At 40.3% G+C, this 23,412-nt stretch overlaps 1 protein-coding gene across 32 annotated transcripts in view; it reads right to left on the bottom strand.

Annotated features, from left to right (window-relative positions):
- Nucleotides 1-23,411, bottom strand: part of BCAS3 (BCAS3 microtubule associated cell migration factor) — a 520,381-nt gene extending 496,970 nt beyond the window's left edge. For 18 of the 32 annotated variants that reach the window (XM_074320579.2, XM_074320576.2, XM_074320587.2 and 15 more), the window contains exons 1-5: nucleotides 22,991-23,122; nucleotides 21,521-21,608; nucleotides 18,753-18,807; nucleotides 13,499-13,574; nucleotides 512-618 (exon numbers count right to left, since the gene is read on the bottom strand). In XM_074320579.2, coding sequence (XP_074176680.1) covers nucleotides 512-618; nucleotides 13,499-13,574; nucleotides 18,753-18,807; nucleotides 21,521-21,591 — 309 coding nt within the window. In that variant the 5' untranslated portion in view covers nucleotides 21,592-21,608; nucleotides 22,991-23,122. Of the gene's footprint in view, nucleotides 1-511; nucleotides 619-13,498; nucleotides 13,575-18,752; nucleotides 18,808-21,520; nucleotides 21,609-22,860; nucleotides 23,123-23,388 lie in introns of those variants that run through there. The other 14 variants (XM_019732490.3, XM_019732488.3, XM_074320591.2 and 11 more) reach the window with 7 other exon arrangements.
- Between the last annotated feature and the right edge of the window lies 1 nt (nucleotide 23,412).

Raw genomic sequence — 23,412 nt, 5'->3', positions numbered from 1 at the left:
AATATAGCTATGCGGATACATAAGAAAACAGAAATCCTGGCTGACTCAAGGTAGGGAAAATGGGGAACAGGGTGGGAGAGAGTTTTTTATCCTTTCACATCTCCTGAATTTTGTATCAAGTGAATGTTTTAACTAATTCAAAACATGGATTTTTTTTCTTATGACTGCTAATTTTTAAAAGAAGCCCTCTTTAAGCCTATTTAGTCACGTGTAAAATCGGGGGACGGGTGGGTAATAATACCTACTTAATGGAGTTACCATGATGAAAAATGAGATCTTGCATGTAAGCTGATTCCCACAATTTCTGGCCCACTTTACAAATCATTTACAGCATCTTTGATTTCTCACTTGCCCATTATTCCTTGCGCCTTCTATGGTATTGCACACTTAGCAACTCTTACGTATTACTTGTGAATAAATGCATGAGACCTTGCTGAAAGTATCACCAGATTTCACATCAGCTAGCCTGCTACAAAGTATATTTTAGAGAGTCAACCACCTTCATACTTACAGGGATGCTCCAGACCTGCATTCCATCACTGTAGCCAATCATAACCAGCAAAGGAGGCTCATTCCCAGTGCTGTGTATTTCATGAAATTCCAGATTTCTTGATGTATCTGCATTAGAATTAAATAACAAAGAGGCAAGTGAAGAAGATACAATGTCAATCAGGAAAACAACTATACTTCTTTAATGCCATCAGTGTGATAAGTGTTTACATTGTTTCTCAATAAAAATTAAGTGCAGAAGTAGTTGGGAGACATCATTTAAAAGAAAGCGAAAAGGAAGCTGAATTCATAAAAATAGTAGTTTTTCTTTTACAGAACACAAGTAAGATTTTAAAAATCAAATTTCTCGGGCCGGCCCGGTGGCTCAGGTGGTTGGAGCTCCGTGCTCCTAACTCCAAAGGCTGCCGGTTCGATTCCCACATGGGCCAGTGGGCTCTCAACCACAAGGCTGCCAGTTCAATTCCTCGAGTCCCGCGAGGGTTGGTGGGCTCCGCCCCCTGCAACTAAGATTGAACACAGCACATTGAGCTGAGCTGCCGCTGAGCTCCCGGATGGCTCAGTTGCTCTCAACCACAAGGGCTCTCAACCACAGGGTTGCCAGTTTGATTGCTCGACTCCCACAAGGGATTGAACACGGCCTCTTGAGCTGAGCTGCCACTGAGCTCCCAGAAGGCTCAGTTGGTTGGAGCGCATCCTCTCAACCACAAGGTTGCCGGTTAGACTCCCGCAAGGGATGGTGGGCTGTGCCCCCTGCAACTATCAACGGTACCTGGACCTGGAACTGAGCTGTGCCCTCCACAACTAAGACTGAAAGGACAACAATTTGAAGCTGAATGGCACCCTCCACAACTAAGATGGAAAGGACAACAACTTGACTTGGAAAAAAGTCCTGGAAGTACACACTGTTCCCCAATAAAGTCCTGTTCCCCTTCCCCAATAAAATCTTAAAAAAAACAAAATCAAATTCTCACTAGCGAAAAAGGGAATATTAATATCAGAAACAAAACCACCTGTAAACAACAAATGAAATAATTTACCAAAATTAAATACAAATATGAAGTAAAATCATCTAGAGTTTCTAATATTTGTAAATTCAGCAATGGAAGAAAAATTATATTCCTTTCCATACAGGAATTAAATCCTGATATGTCTGAAGACACTGGGCATACAGTCCACTACAAAAAAAATTATGTGTACTTGTTTAATCAACTTTTCCAATTCACATCAGTGAATATTAAGCATGTTACATAATCAGTATAAGATATCCTTATTGAACAAAACTATTGCACCTCAAAAATCACTAAGTCAAGCATTCTAGTCTCGGATCACAAACTTATCTTCCATCAAGTTTGCTCAACTACTTCCATTATAATTCATTGACTTCACTAGGACTTCCAGTCCACTGACACCACTGCCTTCTCGCTTTAGACTCTCTTCCCATTTTACGGTCTTTGATCAATTGTCTCAGTAACTTGTCAATAATCTACATTCCCTTATCCCTTCTTGTGGGATCTTTGCATGGCACCCAGCTAGTAAAACCTCACTGCTAGATGAACCCAACTACCCACAATCCCAGCATGTTCTATGGCAACCAAGACTGCTATAGAAAAATCACACAATGAGACAGAATCGGTACCACTAAAATTATCTCCACAGCCCTCAACTGCACTCTCAAAACTGCACAACAAACTTATTCTATTTCCTGGAACTTATCCTACAATTTCTTCAATGAATTTCTTAAACTTTGTCCAAGCCCTGACTCCACCCACTCTCTCCCAATTCAGCAGATAATCTGTCTTATACCACACCAGGAAACTAGAAACTTCTTGTTGCTAAAGAACTACGTTTGTGCACCTGTACCAGCCTCTTCACCTTCCATCCTATTACAAATAGTTGTATTTCCTTCTGTCTAAAGTAAATCCCTCGATCTGTGCTTTGGATCCCATCCTCCCCCACCTACTCAGCAGCCTTTTTCCAATCACGAACTTCAACTTCTCCCATGCTACTGGATATTTTCAAGGAGCATTTAAACATGCTGAAATGTCTTCTATCTTTTAAATTTTTAAAAATAAATCAGCTCCAGGGGATTTTAGATATAAAGGATAGATAAAATTAACAAAACTCTGGAAGGTAATTTTAGAAAAGTATTTTCATGGTCACACTCTAAGGACAGATTTCTTAACAGGACACAAAAATACTCTTAGCATAAAAGATTGGCAAATTCTACAACATTACTTTTTAGCCACAGCACGCAGAGAGACTCCCAACAATTTTAAGCCCACAAGGATTCATCCAGTCCTCGTTAACAATTAAAAATCAATATAAAAGATAAGTCATTAGAAAAATAGGCAAGAGACATGAAAAAGCACTTCAAAAAGAGGATATTCCAATGATCAATAAACATGAAAAGTGCTTCCACCTCAGCTGTAATCAAGGAAATGCCAATTAAAACCACAAGGACAAAACCAAGTGTGGGGAGGATGCGAAGCACGTGGGTTGCTTATTCATTGCTGGTGAATGTAAACTAGTACAACCACTTTGGAAAATATGGACAACACACTCGAAGATACCACACCCTTTGACCACTCTAGGTGTATACTCATTAGAGGCAGGAACACACACATATACACTAGGAGACATGCACAAGAATATCTGTGGCAAGATTAATTGAAAAGAGCCAAAAGCTGAAATCAGTGTCTACAGACAGAATGGACAAGCACAATGTGATATTGATACAACGGAATACTATTCAGCACAGAAAAAAAGAATGAACTACCACCATACACCGTAACATGGATGAACCTCACAAACATAATGAGCAAGATAAGCCAGACACAAAAGACTATATACTGAATTCTCTCTATATGAAATTCAAAATCACTAGGCAAATAGGTTGCAATGTTCTATTTCTTACCCTAGGTGATGGTTACACCAGTGCTGGATTTGTGAAAATTCATCCCTTGAGCTGTACTTTTGTGCTAGTTACCATATTTGCACAATAAATAAGATTTTCAACAATCATAAATTAAAGCAACAATATGCTTCTCCTTTTACTTGACTTCATCACTCTCCTCTCCTAGAAGCTAAATTGCTTGACTCGGTTGTTTATAACTGTCATGTGTTTTTCATCTCTCATTCACCCAAATACATTTCAGAATGGTTTCTGCCCCTAACACTCTTCCCAAGCGACTTTTCCTACAGTCGCCAATAACCTCCAAGTTGTTGTTAAAGAAAAAACCACAGGCCCAAAATGGCATCATTCAGTGCTAAAAGCCCATGATACCAAACCTAGATTTAATACCTGATCTAACTGCAGTTTCAACCTCGCCCAGAAACATAGTCAGTCTGGAATTTTCTGGTCAAGCACCAGTAAGGTGATTTGTTGCATGGGGCCACTCCATTGCCTTCCCCCTTAGAAAGAGGCCATCTGTACAATAAAAACGTGGCCCCAAAATAACGCTTTCTGTTGTCAAAAGCTCTCTTGCCCCACCCTATAGTTTTCTTCCTATGAAAACCTTCCGTTTTGTAGAAGCCCTTGGAGCTCCAGTCGCTAGCTGGGATGCTGCCTGATTCATAAATCTCCGAATAAAGCCAGTTAGGTCTTCAAATTGACTTGGTCCAGTTTTGTTTTTTAACCATTGTTGAAGACTATTCATCAGTTATGAACAATGCTCACCATTTTCTCCTTAAAATAATTTCCCTTGGTTTTCGCTTGGTTTCCTCCTAGTTTTCATTCTCTCTCTCTGGTGCTCCTTCACCATTTCCTCTGCTGGCTCCTCCTTTTCTAACTAGTCTTTAAATATTGGAGTTACTTTTCAATTTTCATTCCTAAACTCCCTTTTCTTCTCACAGTACACAATCCGCTGGATGACCTCATTGCTTCATCCATCGTTCCAGTTAGTAATCGATCTGCTAGTGACGTCCTCCACATGGGTTTGGGGTGTCTCAGTAGAAGATCAAATTCCACCCATAAATGATGATTTTTCTCCCCAAACCTGATTTTCCAGGGTTCCCTATTTTGGTGAATAGCAATGCCAGGAACCACTTTCCTCCTTCCCTCTAGCAACAAATCTATCACCATCCTAACCAGCTCTCTTCTGACACCACCACCACCCTTGTCCCTGCTACATCTATCCCAAAAGCATCAAGAGCTTCCTGCACCCACCACTGCCCACCAGACTCCACGTTATAGTCTGAGCGTTCTTTTTAGAACACAAGTGACATACCTCCTCACCTCCATCCTCAACTTCCTATTGCCCAAAGAGAAAGAGCAAAATCTTTTACATGGCTTATAATCAGTCATTTTTTAATGCTGATTTTCTTTCTACAGGAATTCACTGGTATCCAGTTAACAGCACGTGACTCTATATCCAGCAAAATTCAGAACTATAAACTTATTTTAGGGCCTAATTAACTCTCCATATCTAACATTTATAATTTTCAATGTGCTTTGGTATATACATCATCTAATCTGACACACAACAATCCTTTCATATGCAGAGCTGGAGCCAACTTCATTTTATCATTGATGAGAACAAGGTAGGTATAATCTACTCAAAGCTGAAGGGAATCTCAGGACTCTTCATCCACAACCCAGTCATCTTTCTACTATAGCTACCACCTTGATCACAGGTGGTTACTTTTACAAGGGCTCAACGGCCATGTATAAAACACCTGAGGCCATTGTCTGAATAAAATATCCTTTCTCTTAATTTAGATTATGCTTAGTCACTTGTGCTACTTTTCTTTCTCTGGATGATGGTACAGCAGACTTCCATTACTCTTGTTTGCAATTCTTAATTTTGTAAAAGCTTTGTATTACTCTTCGGAATTGTTATGGTTTTATTCTTTGACTTTATCTTCTCGATCATACCATCATCACTGGTTATTCTGTCCGCAACTGCTCCTTATCTTCTTTACTGGTTTCTTTTTTCTTATTTCATCCGGAAATATGGACGTTACAGTCTTTCCTACAGAGACATGTAGCGTTCCTTTGTAGTTTTAGCCAACTACAACGTTCTCCTTTGATTCACCCATCCTTCAAAACCTGTCCAGGCTTAAGTTACCTGTGAACCTCTCCTGATACTGCACTCAGTACACTTTCCCTCCATAGAAAAATGTTTGCAATTGGGAAGGAAAGGGGGGAATAATGGGTTTTCTGCTCACCTTAAAAACCTAGGTATAAAGTGAAATTAAATCTTTCCTCCCAAACCAGCTTCTTCTGTATTCCAGGTGTGTGTTAATAGCAGCAACACACTGCCAATACCCAGCCTAAAAACTGGGGAGTCATTTTTTGTAGATGCTAATTGGTGAATGAGGATTAAGACAGAAAAGAACTTTTCAACCAGAAGGCCCCCTGTAGACATGAAAAGTTCATGATCTGAAAGGCAAGTAGGGTTGAAGCACAGCTTATGAGACATAGACAGTAAAAGGACTAAGACTTTGAGGCACCTGTGGGTCAGTTTTGGAGTGGGAGGTTTCTTTGGGGGGGGGGTCTTTATTAAGTGAAGCCTTAGTCTCAGTCTCTGCCAGGTGACCCCACTCGCCCGAGGTTGTCCCAGACTTGCTACCTTGGAGGAAGGAAGCCTGCTGTCCTGAGAACATCCTGGGAAGACAGCAGAGCTGAGATCGCACCCCACCCCCAGCCTGAGGGGGGAGGCCAAGGCAATCCTAGCCAGAGACTCCCACCCCGCAGCTCTGCTCTTGCTGCTCCATTCACTGCCCTGGGGTATTCAGGAGCTCTGCTTCCACAGTCACTTCCACACTCCAAAAGCGAGCCCCAAACTCAGCCCTACCAGGCCTTCAGTCCTGGGGAAGGGCAAAGCAGAAAAGCCTATTAGGACAGAGAGCCCTTGATGGGCAACTTCAAGGGGCCTCTCCTTTCCTTAGTCGGGGGGGGGGGTGGTGGTGGCCTCAGACTGCATCCCCCTCTCCGCTTAATGGCATCAAAGCACTTGTGGGACATTTAAGTGAAGATGTCTAGGAGGTAGCTGAAACTGGGACCCAAGCACATCAGAGTAACAGAGCCAAGCAGCAGCTATTATCTCTATGCCTCACACATTTCCCACTCCATGCCTCCCCTTTCTGGTAACTGATCTAACCCCACAACAAGCACAGAGATAAGCAATAACCAGCTAAGCCAATTCTAGTACTACGTCCTTGGACACTGCAACTATTCCAACAACCAGAAGGTGATCCTCACCAAGCATGCTCGATTGCCCAGAGTGGTTTTCCTCCTTGATCATATGAGCATAAAGGTATGAACAGGGAGCTTTGAGCAATCACTGCTCCGACCTCATTAGAAGTCAAAGAGAAGCAAGCATTCAGAGAGAAGTAGTGACAGCAGTAGAAGACTGGAAGTATCAAGCCACTATCCTTCCCAGGGTGGATGAAAAAAGGGATTCTTTGGAAAAACCTCACAGGGTGATCTGATCATAAATTCCTCACTGAGCAGGTCATACTCATGCCCCAGGCATGCAGTTTCTTTACTAAAAGGCTTATCTTTGCCTTAAGTAAGCCCTGCCCATAGTTTCTATGCATCTAGATTAACGCCTCTGAAATGCCTCTCTTCAGACCCTTCCTTCTAAAGGGTGACCACCCTCAAGAGAGCACAAGATCTGAACTATTCTGTAATCCAATCCCTGCTTTGTTTGTTCCCACCTTCATGCAATCTTCCTTACGTTCCCTCCTTAATTTCAAATGCATAAAAAAAGCTGCAAAACTTATTCTCTGGAGCATTAGAGATCTTGCTCCCTGGTATGTTGTCAGTTTGGCTCAAATAAACTCTTATAAAAATTCTCTACAGGTTTGGACGTTTCTTACATTGACACCAGCTATGAGTAGGTTTTAAAAAAATCTATGAAAACCAGTATGGTAGTTCCTAAAAAATTAAAAACAGAATTAACATATCAGCCAACAATTCCACTTATGGATATATACTCAAAAATAACTGAAAGTAGGTACTCGGGCTGGCCTGGTGGCTCAGGTGGTTGGAGCGCCATACTCCTAACGTCGAGGTCACCGGTTTGATTCCCACATGGGCCAGTGAGCTGCACCCTCTACAGCTAAGATTGTGAACAACGGCTCTCCTTGGAGCTAGTGCCGTGGGCTGCCATGAGCAGCCGACTGACCTCTGGCGAACAACCACCTGGGGGGGGGGGGGGGGGCGCGGTTAGGCGCAAGGCTCATAATACCAGTATGGTATGGGCCAGGGAGCTGTGTCCTACACAACTAGATTGAAAATGACTTGAGTTGGAGCTGATGGATCCTGGAAAAACACACTTAAATTTTTTTAAAAAGAATGGAAATTCCAACATATGCTGCAACATGGATGAACCTTGAGGACATTATGCTAAGTGAAATAAGCCAATCGCGTAGAGACAAATACTGTATGTTACCACTTATGAGGTATCTTGAGTAGACACATTCATAGAGACATAAAATAAAATGGTGGTTGCCCAGGCCCACTGGGAAGGAGAAGATGGAGAATGTGGAGTTGTTGCCTAGGTATAGAGTTTCAGTTTTACAAGATGAAAAGTTCTAGAGATTGGTTGTATAACAATGTACAGTTGGTCCTCGAATAATAACAGTTTCATCCAATGTCATCTCATTATAATGTTGATGAGCTACTATAGGAACTTAATTCTTATTTATATCAATAAGCCTAGGATAAAATTGGTTTCATTATATACTATATCATTTCACCGAAGTTCCAAGTACCTAGCGATGACATTAACTGAGGATTTAGTATACTTAACACTACTGAACTGTATACTTAAAAATGGTTAAGATGGTAAATTTTGTTAAGTGCATTTTACCATAATTTTTTTTTAAATTTTAGATTCCCTTAAACCAATTACTTGCAACTGAAAAAAGGGTCTGTTGAATATAAAAACTGATACCTAAGTAAAGTACTAGAATTGATAAGAGAATTGGGCAAGTCAAGAAGAGCTAGGAGGTGCTAAGAATTTCCACTCAGACTACAAAGTTGGCAGTTCTTATTATACTGTAGCAAACCAGCTGAATAACCTGATGTGTTTTGGGACTCAACTATATGTTCACCTTTAAGGAATTTGATAGGAAAATGTCAGGCTTTTCATGAAAATGGTGCCAAAAGTGAAGAAGAAAGGAAGCTCCAAAGCTGAAGCCAAAGCAAAGGCTTTGGAGGCAAAGAAAGCAGTGCTGAAAGGTGTCCACAGCCACAACATAAAAGCAGATCCGCACGTCGCCCACCTTCCGAAGGCCCAAGACACTGCGGCTCTGAAGGCCACCCACATGCCCTCGGAGGGGGCGCCCAGGAGAAACGTGCTTGACCACTTTGCCATCATCACATTCCCCCTAACTACGGAGTCGGCCATGAAGAAGGTAGAAGACAACAATACACGTGTGTTCACTGGATGTCAAGGCCAACAAGCACCGGAGCAAACAGGCTGGGAAGAAGCTCCATGACATTGACGCGGCCAAGGTCAGCACCCTGGTCAGGCCTGATGGACAGAAGAAGGCATATGTTACACTGGCTCCTGACTATGATGCTTTGGCTGTTGCCAACAAAATTGGGATCTCTAAACTGAGTCCAGCTGGCTAATTCTAAATATGAAAATTTTTTCACTGTATAAAAAAAAAGAAAGAAAAATGTCAGGATATTCAACTGGTTTGGTTACTTCTTATCCCCTTTTCAGTATGGTACCTTAAGAGAAACAAGCTTAGCTATAACTCAGACTGAAAACAAAAACAGAACAGCGATCATGATACAAGGGGCCTCAGGCCCGCTCTCTAAGGAGCTCCAAAAGATATAGTCTCTACCTAACACCAAGCCAAAGTGAGAACATTGATTAGGAATGGAGAGGCCACGGAGGATCCAGGACTGGAGAATGCCAGTAACCCACATCCCTTAGAAGTAGGTCCTCCCAGCCATTACCTACCCTACCCCCAACCATGATAAACCATATCAAATGGGCTTTAGCCTGGAGGCACGGGGCCAGCTGGCAGCACTTTATAATTCCAAGCAGAAAAGCAGAGCTCCCAGGCCTGCTGGAAAAAACAGAAGCTATCAGCAGAGCAGAGTTCCATTCAAACACTGTAACTTTTAAATTGATTAATAGCTAATAGAGTTTCATTAATAATATAAAATAACTTAAATCTATAGATAGCTAATAGACTTCTAAATTGTTTTGCCAGAAAAACTCCAAGGCCAGCAAAGAGAAGGGTAAATACCTAAAACAATCTCCAGGTACCCATAACTGCTCTTCCAAAAACAGGCTCCTAGGGGCAGCAAACGGCTCAGTTGGTTCCAGTGCAGTGCTCATAACACCAAGGTCGCCGGTTTGATTCCCACATGGGCCAGTGAGAAGCAACAGCTTTACTTGGAGCTGATGCGTCCTGGAAAAACACACTGCTCCCCAATATTCCCCAATAAAAAATTTAAAAAAACAAAAACAAAAAAGACACAGGCTGCTAAACTAGTATGGTTGTGATCAGAAGAATCCCCTCCACCATCTTCCTTATGGTATCATGAAAGACAAAGCCAAATTTTCTTTCAATGGTGAATATCTCAGAAGGTTTGCCACCACACAAAGACCTAAACAAAAACATTCTTGAAGGAAAAAACACAAATAAGAAATAAATTCAAGAAATGCTGCAAGAGATTGAAAAAGGGGGATCAAATATCTTCATAGTATTTACCATTGTACACATACACACACACCCCTAGGGCCAGAGATTAAAAAAAAAAAAAGTACATTCATAACAAACCCGAGCTAAAATTTCATACAATATGGTGTAGAGAGACCAAAGGACATACGTTCTAAAGTATAAAAGAGGAAGATGTGTAAATTTTTTTTTTTTTTTTCTAAGATGTGTAAATTTAAAAGTTTAATCAATCAACTGGGATATGGGATACTAAGTTAAGGACACCCACTTGAAGTTCAATAGGACACAGAGTACTAAAATAATTTTCAAGCAAGACCCATCTACATTTCCAGATGCACTTTACTTCAATCAAGAAAAGGCTTTATAAGATATCACCCGGGTGCTTCCTGTTGGCGGACGCCTCCGAATAAGCACCGTTAAAGTCTGCCCTCCCGCACTCCTCGTGTCTAAGTCAGTCTCCCAAAGAGCCTGAACAGCATGGAAGCTCTTCTTTGGAGATTTGGGCTTTGAAACAACCGATGCGAGTCTGAGGAGCCATTCTAAGCAGTGGGGAACGCTCCCAGACTGTGTGGTGATGAGAGATCCATACACCAAGCACTCCAGAGGCTTTGGGTTTGTCACCTGTGCCACGGTGGAGGTGGTGGGTGCAGCCATGAACACAAGGCCACATAAGGTGGAGGGAAGAGCTGTGGGACCAGAGAGGCCTGCTCAAGAGAGGATTCTCAAAGACCTGGTGCCCAATCACTGTGGAAAGGATGTTTGTCAGCGGCATTAAAGACCCTGAAACGCATCACCTAAGAGAGGATTTGAACAGTGTGGGAACATTGAAGTGATTGACATCATGACCGACTGAGGCGGTAACGAGACGAGAGGCTCTGCTTCTGTAGCCTTTGATGACCGTGACTCTGTAGACAAGACTGCCATTCAGAAATACCGTGCTGTGAATGGTCACATCTGTGATGTAAGGAAAGCCCTGTCTAAGCAAGAAGTGGCTAGTGCTTCATCCAGCCAAAGAGGTCTAAGTGATTCTGGAAACTTCAGTGGTGGTTGAGGTGGTTTTGGTGGGAATGGCAACTTTGGTGGTGGAGGAAACTTCAGTGGTCGAGGTGGCTTTGGTGGCAGTCGCGGTGGTGAAGATATGGTAGCAGTGGGGAGGGCTATAATGGATTTGGTAATGATGGAAGGAATTTTGGAGGTGGCGGAAGCTACAATGATTTTGGCAATTACAACAGTCAATCTTCAAATTTTGGACCCATGAAAGGAGCAAACTTTGGAGAAGTTCTGGTCCCTGTGGTGGTAGCGGACACTTTGCCAAACCACGAAACCAGCAGCTATGGCAGTGGCAGAAGGTTTTAATTCCTGCCAGGAAACAAAGCTTAGCAGGAGAGGAGAGCCAGAGAACTGACAGGGAAGCTACAGGTTACAACAGATTTGTGAGCTCAGCCAAGCACAGTGGTGGCAGGGCCTAGCTGCTACAAAGAAGACATGTTTAAGACAATACTATGTGTATGGGCAAAAAACTCGAGGACTGTATTTGTGACTAATTGTATAACAGGTTATTTTAGTTTCTGTTCTGTGGAAAGTGTAAAGCATTCCAACAAAAAGTTTTAATGTAGATTTTTTTTTTTTTGCACCCATGCTGTTGATTGCTAAATGTAATAATCTGATCATGACACTGAATAAATGTGTCTTAAAAAAAAGATATTACCCCAGCAATTCTACTCACTGTTCATTTAAAAAAATAGTGCCTAGGTAAAGATTATTTTGATGAGTTTTTCAAATGTTAATTGTGATTTTAAAATCATTTCATTTTTTTCTGCTGACATGAATCTATGTTTTTAAAATTAGTTTTTTAACATTTTGTAATATGTTGTACAACAAGCTTTTGCTACTATCTGGCACTAATCCTTTTAAGACCATGACCATATTTTCTTTGTTATTAAATCAAGAAAATCCTGTAATACACTCATACATGCACAAAGCAAAATATACTTCCAGGAGGGAAAAAACAGTCTGAGTTCAAGAGGGAAAGGTTATAGAAAACAAAAGATAACCAACAGTTGAATACTTACTAATAAAGAAGGAAAAAGAGGAAGAATATACCACTAAACAAGGAAATTTGACAATCATAAAAAGTAAATTAAAAATATAATAAGCTTTCAAAAAGAAGTATAGTAGGAAAAGTTTACATATCATAAATTATCACATCTACAAATGGATGTCTTGTTGCCCACAAAGAGGGCGGAACAAGTTGTCAATATCTGAACAAACCAGCTGACAAAGAATCCAAAATTCAAAAGAAACCAATTTGCAGAAAGTACTTAGCCTCTCTCATCCTGGACAGTAGCTTTTAAAGGAACATATGGCATTACAGTTTAAAAGTTTAGAGGAGACAAAGACTCAAGAGTATGATATCAATCAAGGTCCAACTAGGAAATTAAAACAACTCATTGTATTTATAATTGGAAATTTAATGCAGACAATTGGTTACACAAGTGACAGAATAGCTGAAAAGCCAAAAAAAAGAACTGTGAGGCAACCTACTGGATTAACAACAGCAGGAAGTCATTACCACTCCAAGGCTAGATAGACACAGACACAGAGGAGCGTAGGGTGCTTAGGTCACCTGGTAGAAACTGAACTGCCCGTGGAGCTGCCCAGGGGAAGCTATTGGTTAGTGCAAAAGTAATTGCGGTTTAAAAGGTTAAAAATTGCACAAACCACAATTACTCTTGCACCTTCCTAATGAACCAAGAGGAAATGCAGTTGCTGACAGAGAGAAGACAAGGGACTAACACCCGTCCCTCTCCCATCCTCCCATTCAATTTCTCACCATGACAGACATGGTAGCTGGGGAAACAGACTAGGAGCAGACCTCTTGCAAGAGAGAACAGAAAGGAACAATGAAATGGACGTATTTGAGAACAAACAGGACTTGGGCTGGCATAAAATCTGTTCAGAAAAAAATAATTTTAAAGTCTAAAACAATTCAACACTAATATTTTGGAGTTATACATCCTGTACTACCGACCACATTTGAATTAGTAACTTCTTTTCTAAGAAAATTTTATCTCACTTGGACTTAAAATTTAAGGCGAGGCACTACATGTTACAGTTACTTGCAGACTTGCACAATACAATATGAGTTCTACTGAAGTTTTCCTGGTGTGGCTGTTACTTTTAAAATTAAAACTGAATTTATGTTGAAAATTAAAAAGTTACTATAAGAAAATTAAAAAGTTACTATAAGAAAAAGTTACTAAAGAGATTCTCTTTTTGGAATCAGGTCAACCTCAAACAAACATTTAATTCTTATATCCCAAAAAAGTTAAAACCATACCATTTAAATCTGCATTTTCAAATCTGACCCAAACTATTTTCTCCTTTTCTTCTGTTAGAGGTGTTCCACTGTAAGCCTGCAGAGTAAACAGAAATGTTTGAATTAAAATACTTTACAGCTCTAATATTACTGATGTCCAAAACAAAAAGTAACTCAAATGAAGCCAATCCAATCCCTCAACAACTTCACCAGTCCTACCTCTTGGGAACTAGTACATTTTGTAATATTTTCACTCCCAAAGAAAGTTATTCAGGAGTCTGATATTTTTGGTCAAAAAAGGGTTTTTAGCCTACTTAATAATTGCAAAAACCTAAAATACAATGATCATAATCTATTAGGAAACATCGCTATAATTCAAAGGCACTCAAAAAACTAAATCATCCTCTATGTTAGTCAACAAATAAGAAGGCTTACGAAATGAACAAAAGTACCACACATATCCATTTAATTCCCAGGTATTTATAATCAGTCAATTACACTCTACCCAGAATTTTCAAGAGTATTACTTTCCACTCGCCTCCTGTTGGAAGGCATGTACCAGGATTGGGCATGGAAAAAACAAAAACTATTACTTTTTCAGTCTCTTATCTGGCTTCTAGACCCAACCTATGAGCTAGTTCCAAGCCTGCAAGGGTCACAAAGATAAATATAAACTGCCCTGAAGTCAAAGGAAAAGTGTCAAAGGTACCCGTCAGTATTCAAAGGGAGTCACCTCTCCATAAAGCAAATGTTTTTAACATTTTTTAATGCCTATATATACTTACAAGCATTTAGAATGGCAACAAAAGGGTGGCAACGTTTCCAATTATAAAGAGGTACTCAGTTCACCAAACTATTATTTAATATAAATTTTACCAAAAGCATACAAAATCTACCATCCCCTATATACATGACCTACATTAAATTTCCATGCCAATTTACAACCCCTGTGCTGTGCCATACAGAGTTAATGGCCACTGAAAATATCACTAACAGAGTTATTTTAATAGTTTACAAAAAGATCCTTACGATTTCAATGGTCTGTTTTAAAAAACAAGTGAGATGTGGATAAGGCAGTTAATTCCTTTGGAGAAGAGAAAAACCCGCACTAGAACCGACTTCATCTTCAACCATCTCATCCTCATCTTCCTCTTCCTTGGTTTTGCTCTTTTCATCCTTGAAAATTCTTTTTTAAAAATAAACTTTTGGGGCCAGCCCTGTGTCCCAGGTGGTTGGAGCGCTGTGCTCCGACCGCCAAAGTTGCCGGTTCGATTCCCATATGGGCCAGTGAGCTGCGCCCTCTACAGCTAAGATTGTGAACAACAGCTCTCCCTAGAGCTGGGCTACCGTGAGCAGCCGGAGGTTGGTGTGAGCTGCTATGAACCGCCAACCGGCGACCTGCTGCCTCAGCCAGGGGGAGCGATAAACTTTTTATTTTGGAATAATTTTGGATTACCAAATACAGTACAGAGTTCTCATACACCCCTCAGCCAGTTTCCCCTCATGTAAACCATCTAACCTAACCAAATCTTACCATGGTACATTTGTCAAAACTATGACACTAATTGGTGCATTACTAGTAAGCCCCAGCCGTTATTTGGATTTCACCAGTTTTCCCACTAATATTCTTTCTCTGCTCCAGGATCCAATCCAGGATCCCACATTGCATTGAGGAACTTCTTTCTTCCTATGTCAGGCTCTCTTTCAATCTGGTAAAGCAATAACTTTTTTTTTTCAACCTTTTCTTCAGTTAAATTTATTATAAGGCTGCTTAGTGCCTGCAGCATTATTCAACATTCTCCCAATTCCTTTACAACATTTGCAAGATGCTGTCCTTTGATTTCTGGGCGATATGCAGAAAAAAACAAGGTTGAAAAGAAGCCTTTCGGTGTATTGGGATTCCTGAACTTCTTTTCTTTCCCCCTCAGGGTGAAATAAGACTTTCATAACAAGGCTTGTATACTTTGGTATGTCTTCAAGTTTTCCTCTCTCCTTAGGAGACATGCTGTTCTTTACTAATCCTTTTCTGAAAAAATCCTGTGAAGTTTACTGAGGCATCAGAATGTTGCTTCTTGTGTGCCTTCCTGCAGGTTTGCACAAAGAAGGCATATGACACGTCATTTTGCCTCTCAACGCATGACATCCTTTGCCCATGATTAGACATTTTATTCTCAGTGACGCAGACTCACCTAGTGCCCATCCAGCTTTCACTTGTTATCCTAATGGAGCTCAGTGTACTACCACAATAAAATGTTGGGGTTTTTTCCACAGCACTGATTATTCCTTCAACCAAGATCCAATTGCTCTAGTTCTCTTATTTGGAGTCGAAACTTTCACCCCATTACTGATAGGATTTACTTATTTCTCCTTTTATTCTTTATCTGGTTTCTAACACGAATACAGATTCATAAGCACAGTTATTGCTGAATTTTAAAAGACACAGCTACAATCACGATGGATACATTGTATTATCTTTCCACTGTAAATAACTTCCATTGTGTGCTACTGTCAAAAGTATAAAATTTAATGACAGCAATATATTCTACAGGGTGTACCTGTAGAATATGTATCATAATTTGCTTGACTGTTATGGATATTTGGGCTGCCTACAATTGTTTACACTGAAAATGGGAACATTTCATACACACTGAAATTTCAGAGCTTTAACTTTTTTTCTTGGTTATTTTTTTAAAATAAATTTTCATAAGTACAATTATTAGATCAAAGGGCACAGCTAAGGGCTTCTACCAGCCATCAATGACATCTGTTCAATACAACAGGAATTCACTCTCTTTGTGATAACTAAAGAAGCTGACGCCAGTCCAACACATTTTCTCCTTTTTGCGGGTATATGGAGACCCAGAGAATAATTTCCAGGCTCCATAAATTTGATGATTCCCAGACTAAAGCAGGAGTTGGCACGTAACTTCAGCCAAAAATGTCATTTTCCAAATCACTGACCACAAAGTAACAATAGGGGATTCTGGATTAAATGTGGGGGGTAAAAAAAAGGAGACCACTGGTCGCCAAATCTGCCCTACCACCTGTGTTCATAAATAAAGTTTTATTTTAATATAACCCTGCCCTTTCCTTTACATAAAAAGCAGTGCTGAATAGTTGTGACAGAGACTGTGTGAACTGCAAAGCTTATCCAGCCCTTTCTAGAAAAAGCTTGCCGACTGCTACGCTAGACCATGAAGACTTAAGGATGAGCCCTGGAAATCCTCACAACTTCATACATACAGTGTCTGACCCACAGCGGTTGCTCAAGTAATTGTCTGCTGCCTGAATTTTTGCTTTCTTTCCATGGTACTTGGAATAATGACTTGCGTAACAAATTTCTTGAATGAATATTCTAATTCATAGGTACATGACTACAACTTTACTTCCATACTTACTACTCTGATCCAAAGCTTCAGTCAATGTATAGATGATTCCCTTTCTAATGTATAATGTCCACAAAAACTGATTTTTCTGCCTGCCAACATTTTTACCCTATCCGTTTTAGCAGCTCCTGTTTTTTCTTTGTTTTTTTCTTTCTAGCAGCCCCTATTTTCAATCTATTAATCAATTTAGTATTCTTGTTTCTCTAGCAAAGTCTCCACCTAGACCCTCAAAGTCTCAGACCACAGCCTCTCTCCTCCAGTCAACAAAAACTGCTTGTTCTACACGGTTTCCACTAGACAAAAGGTGCCTTTGCAAAAATTTGATAAAGAGGCACTCTAGGGAAGACAAATTGCAAAAAATGTTTAAATGCCTCTTCCTTGAAACTAGCCTCACACCAGGACTCAGGGCTTACAAGAAAGCAGCAGTTTATGGAAGACCGAAGCCTGACGCTGTCTGCAATAAGGATGCTACAGCCACTGCAACTCTGTTGCCTCCCATACCCAACTAGCCAGTTTCTTTCCTCATCAAACACCCAACCTTTCCAGTCATTTCAACTAGTGTCACTTTTAATGTCCTTTGGAACATAACTCTTTCACTCTTTCTTTCCTATGCATTCCCTTGACCATTAATTAAATATGCAGTCTGCACAATGAATCTGTTAACACCGATTTGTTGCTATTGTCTCTGGTTGTGTCAAGCCCCTTGACTTCCCTTATTAACCAAGTTCCTCAAGAAAGGAAAGCATTTATTTGTCCTTACATGCCCCACAAACCTTGTCACTGTGGCCTATTTTCATTAGTTGACTAAGTAAAATAAGGGACTACCAACATACCTTGGTAATTTCCCTTATTTGACGACTACAATTTGTTTAATACAGCAGAAACCTGGATTTTAGACTTTCCCAGGACCCCTCCTAAAGCTGGGACACTGGATCTATGGATGTCCTTTGGAACAGTGTAGCTGCAGATACCTTGGCAGTCAGGGAACACGAACGTGACTACAAGGAGAAAATAGAGAACCCTTTCCCTTCAGTAGCTCCACTAGCCAGTGTGTTTCCCAAAGCTACAGTTTCACAAGAACCACCTGAGATCCTTACTACAGACACAAGTTACTAGATGCTACCCCAATTCCACTGAGTCCAACTCTATGGGAGAGGGGCCTGGAAATTATTATTGTTAACAAGTGTGCCAAGTGATACATACTTATGTTAAATTTGGGCAAGAGTGCATTAGAGGTGATCCCAGGAGGGCCGCTCTCATTCTTCATTGTCACAATAACACAGAGTGAACAGTAAGGGGGCTACTCTCTTAGAGTAACAAGGTATACTCTACCTGGTGTAAAAACAACGTTCAATATGAAAGAGATGTAGATTTGTGCTCAGTATTTAGTTAATATAATATCTAGTTAATGAAATGCATAGCAAACACCAAAAGTGCCAAAAATGTATACACATGACTTGTATTCTTTTGTTATCGGTATATAGTGAATATCACAATTTTAATACAGTTTTTTCCTTTCTTAAAATGTGTCTATATTTTGTTGGCACCTTCTGTATATTGCTTTTCTCCCTTCAAACAAGCAACATTTAACTAGGACAAGAGAAAGATTTTAGAAACAGAATCCAACAAGAGAGTACCAAGTCCCATCTCTCAACAAACATCTTACCTTGCTTCCTTTCAGGAGAATCCTGAGGAATAATAATTGTGCCACTGTCAGCACAAAACTAAGGCACATCTAATGACAAGTATAGTTCCACCCTACCAACATTCAGGATGCTAAAATATCTAATGTTGGTGGCACTAGTATTAAGTTTAGGAAACAGAACATTTCAGAGGTTCCCTGGTCAATGGTAAAAACCTACTATTTCTGAAATCACACCGACACTTACCTGTGGCACAACATCCTGTAGAAAAGTCACAACACTTTCCATGTAGGACTGCTCCCTGAAAAGGAGTGAAATGGATAATATTTATTATGACAGCTTAAGACAAAACATGGAAAAACTCTTTCTATAAGCCCTAATAAAGTCGCTCATAATGCTTTAAAAAGAGGAGGGAAAAGACCAACTCGCATTACCTGATAATTCTGCTAACCAGATTTCTAGTTTCATTGTATGTTATTAAACCCAAATGAGATTTTAACATTTTTAAACATTATCTCTTCTGAAAAGTCATGCTCTCTTAATTTAATACAGGTACCTTCTAACTCTGATTTGAAGGAGTGATGACAGAACATTTGGCTATGGCAGAACATTCCTGTTGAGTCAGAGCAGAATGCCCTAGTTAGAGCAAGAAAAACTGTTGCTGATGACAGTATTTAGTGACTTCTTTAAATGGGTTATAAACTTAGTCCCTTACCTGTATATAGCAAAATGAATCTATGCTGCAGGTGTGGGCATTAGAAGGACTTATTAAGAAGCCCTCACAGGGGGCGGCTGCATGGCTCAGTTGGTTAGAGCACAAGCTCTCAACAATAAGGTTGCCGGTTCAATTCCCGAAGGGATGGTGGGCTGCGCCCCTTGCAACTAAGATTGAAAACAACTACTGGACTTGGAGCTGAGCTGTGCCCTCCACAACTAGATTGAAGGACAATGACTTGGAGCTGATGGGCCCTGGAGAAACACACTGTTCCCCAAAATTCCCCAATAAAATAAAATAAATAAATAAATTAAAAAAAAAAGAAATCCTCACAGAACTTTTGGCATATAGCTAAGACATGGGAAAATATTATAAATGCATAAGGACACTTAGATATTCTAAATGGGAAGTATATAAACATCAGCAAGTGGAGAAACAAAAAATTCTTCAAAATACCAAATCAAATTCATTTTACAGAGATGCGAAAAAAAATTACATTTAATAAAACAATATGAGTTCTCCTAAATCCTATTTTCAAAATACACCTTACATAACTACAAAAATTGATTAGGCCTAAAAAAAAACACAAAATTTGATTAGGCCTACCTCTCCAACCTCATTTTTCTGCCACTCTCCTAACTTACTCTGATTCAGTGATATGCCACTTCAGTTCCGAGCTTACAGCAAGCTCTTCTTTGAATCAAGATCTTTACACCAGCTTTCTTTTTGCCTGGATTCCTTCCTTTTCAGATCTCCAGCTTAAGTATTATCTCCTCAGAGAGGCCGTCCCTGACATACTCCCCAGTGTCATTTTCCATCATAGTACTCTGTGTACTGCTCAGGGCCTGTAATTACTTATTTACTGTTTCCTCCACTAGAATGTAAACTCTATTACAGAAAGGAATCCATCTCTCATATTTACCTTGTATCTCTAGACTCTATAAGCCAGTATGTAGGCATGAAGGAGGTGCTCAAGCATGGTCAAAAGAATACTGAACAAATTAAATATTTTGTTAAAACCACAAAAATTATGTAGTGCATCACAAAAAGCAATAAATGTTGACTACCATAGGGTGAGGCAGCATAGAATACTGCATAAGGGCACAGACTCTGCAGACAAACTGCGCAGGTTTGATCCAGGTCTCCTTCCTGGCTGTCACCAAGAACAATTTACTTAATTTCTCTCTGCTTTCGTTTCCTCACCTGTGAAATGAAGGCTGAAATAGTACCCAACTTATAGTAGCTAGTAACATGCTTAACGTTTAGCCATGGCCCATAGTTAGCAAAGACAAATAGCCCTGGGAAATGGAGGAAAAAACGGAAGTATTGTACTGAAATATTATTTTACACATATACCTATGTTAGTCTGAGAAGGTAATCTTTATGTAACATGCTAAACTGCCCAAGGAAAATAATCCAAAATGCTACAATTCCCTCATGAACATTTTAAAAAGCAGAAAACAAGTTTCACCTCCTTAGACAGGTATGGAAGGGTTTTAATTGTCCAGCCCAGCCTACTTCAAATAGGTCAATTTCCCTATATTTCATTTACGAAAATAGCTTGCCTTTCCCCATCTGCTTGCTCCCTTTGCAAACAATGCACCCTCGATTCTAAATGCCCAAACACTATTCAGCCTTTAAAATACACAATACATGTTAGTTTCTTAATGAAATCTTTTTGGATCTAAAATACTCCCTCTAAATTCTCATGCTATTTTGCTGGCATCTTTTTTGATTATAGTGATTTCAAGCATACATATCTTAAAACCACTCTAGATTATATGCCGCTACAAAGTATAGATATGCTTAACATAAAGAAATGTACTCTTCAAGATATTGACTTTGAAACTTTGTAACTGAGACCTAGAGTAAGAGATACATTTTACATCATGCTCTAGTAAATATATACATACACATGATACATCTTTACCTGTAGAACAAAACACCAACTCCCCACTATATTTCCTATTGCATTCCATTTCATTTTTTAAAAAATTATCCTAATCCACTAAATTGACTTAGTAATCTACTAACAGTTAAACTTGGACTATGAAAAAACATTACTGTTTAGGATTTAGCATAGTGCTTTTCAAGTATTCTGTAAATGCACTGAATCCATCAACTTGACCCTCCAATTATTCCTTTTATTTGACGTTGGCAATTATATTTATCATCCTGTAAAACCGAAATTAAACAGATTTTACAAAAGTAAGCACTGCTCAGAAAGGAAATCTAAATGTTAGTTACTATTCTGAGTAACCTTTCCTTCAGCTGTTAGGCTTATCTGAAATTTGCTTACGTGACAGCCTGGGGGCGAACCACAACTCCACCAGTACAACGACTGGGTCTTCTGGGGGAATCTGTAGCCATAGCTTCATTCACAAAACCTGTTTCCAGAACAAACAAAAAAATAGAAAATATGGATTAGTATTGTTAGTGTTAGGGGGAAAGGTTTATGGGTTACTCACTAGATTCCTTTTCAAAAATGCCTAAAATGTAGGAAGCTTTCTCAGCAACTCCTTATACCAGAAAGGGGCAAGGACAGGAGAGGAGTAAGTGGATTAAAATTTTTTCAAGTTACCAAGATTATTTTAATTTGGACCAAGCCTCAGAACCACAAAATTAGTTAGGACTCTTGCTGGACCCTCTGATCTACTGTTAACATAAACTAGAAAGGTAAGGGAACCATGGATGGGAAGTCAAGCACAGAATCACTTTATAAAAACAAATGTGCTACCTTTGTGAACCAAAATTTAAAAATTTACTGAAATCTTATGTTGCGATAGTGAAAATACACATGGTACAATATTTCAAGACCAAATGGAACAGTACGGTAATACCTTCCAACTAAGACTATTGGCAATCTGTGAGTAAGAAAGCTCATTGTAACTATGTGTGGTGATGGATGTTAACTAGACTTATGGTGCTGATCATTTTGCAATATTGAATCATCATGTTGTGCAGATAAAACTAATATATGTCAATTATACCTTAAAAAAACAAAAAGACTGCCTGGTCATAATTTAGCAAGATTTTTAAAATCATATTTGTTAACCCAATCACCAGAGCCTAAATAAGTAACTAAAAACTTATATGACTTTATCCTTTCCTGTCACATCCCTGAAGTGTGATCACTGAACGTCTAATAAGCATGTGAATCACTGGGGAGGTTTTAAGACCACGGAGTGTACTTGGTTAAGGTTTAAAGGACGATTGACAGCAATATTCTCTTACAGGGAGCTCGGGAAAGCCCACAGCCTGGAACTAATCTTGAAAGCCTTCACTTCTAAAACCTTCACTTCTAACTAGGGAGTATTCCATCACCTTATTTGATAACTTTCAAACTGATAAGTCCCACCTGCTACAACCAAAATACCCTTTGCCCCAATCAGCCCACGTACCCCTTCCTCAATGGGTATCTTCATCTCCACCCCCTCAGCCCTCGCATTTCCCTTCCACCCTTTATTTCCAAAACACAGCCGCACAAGGACTGTCCTATAAGGCCCCTGTCTCATGAGGACAACCCTCGCCAGCCCCTAAGGCCCCACTCTCCTAAAAGACACTAGCACAGCGCTACCCACTTAACCTCCAACACGGAGCCACCGCTGCCCCCGGCCGCCCTCTGGCTCCTTGCCCTACCTCCCCTCCCCCTCCAATCTCGACAGCTTTCCCTCGACGAATTCCTGCCAGTCAAGCCCTCTTCCCTCACGCTGCTTGCCCCTCGTCCTCTCCAAGCCTCCCAAAGCCACAGCCCCGCCAGCTCTCTCACCGGCCGCCCCGCCGGTAAACGCTGTTCTCCAGCTCAGGGCTCACTGTTTGGAGTCTCCCCTCGTGATTGACGGCTACCACTTCCTACCACGCCTCAGCGGAACTACCTTTCTAGCCAATCCCAGAAGCAAACTGGCTACGGCCGGGCACCGCCCTTAGAGGTCAGTTTCTCCAACCAGCACGTAGAAAAGAGGCGGACCCGCCTCCTGAAATTATCCAATCCGCTGGGGCTCGAGGAAAACAAAACAGTATGTAAATTCGGGTAAAGCCAAGGTGTCAGGTTCGGTTGCGAACGCAGGCAGGTAGGGAAGAGTTACAGACATATCTATGTTCTTTCACAGACAGCACCTTGGCGGCTTTGTCCAAAACCATCATGCCCCAAACTCCTGTGCACCTCACCTGAGTGTCTCAGGCTGGGAATTG

The sequence above is a fragment of the Rhinolophus sinicus genome, chromosome 12 (genome assembly GCF_057876585.1).
Source record: "Rhinolophus sinicus isolate RSI-liver-muscle chromosome 12, RSI-T2T, whole genome shotgun sequence".
NCBI classification, from domain to species: domain Eukaryota; kingdom Metazoa; phylum Chordata; class Mammalia; order Chiroptera; family Rhinolophidae; genus Rhinolophus; species Rhinolophus sinicus.
The sequence above is the reverse complement of the archived record's forward strand: the minus strand, read 5'-3'. Positions and strand labels throughout refer to the sequence as shown.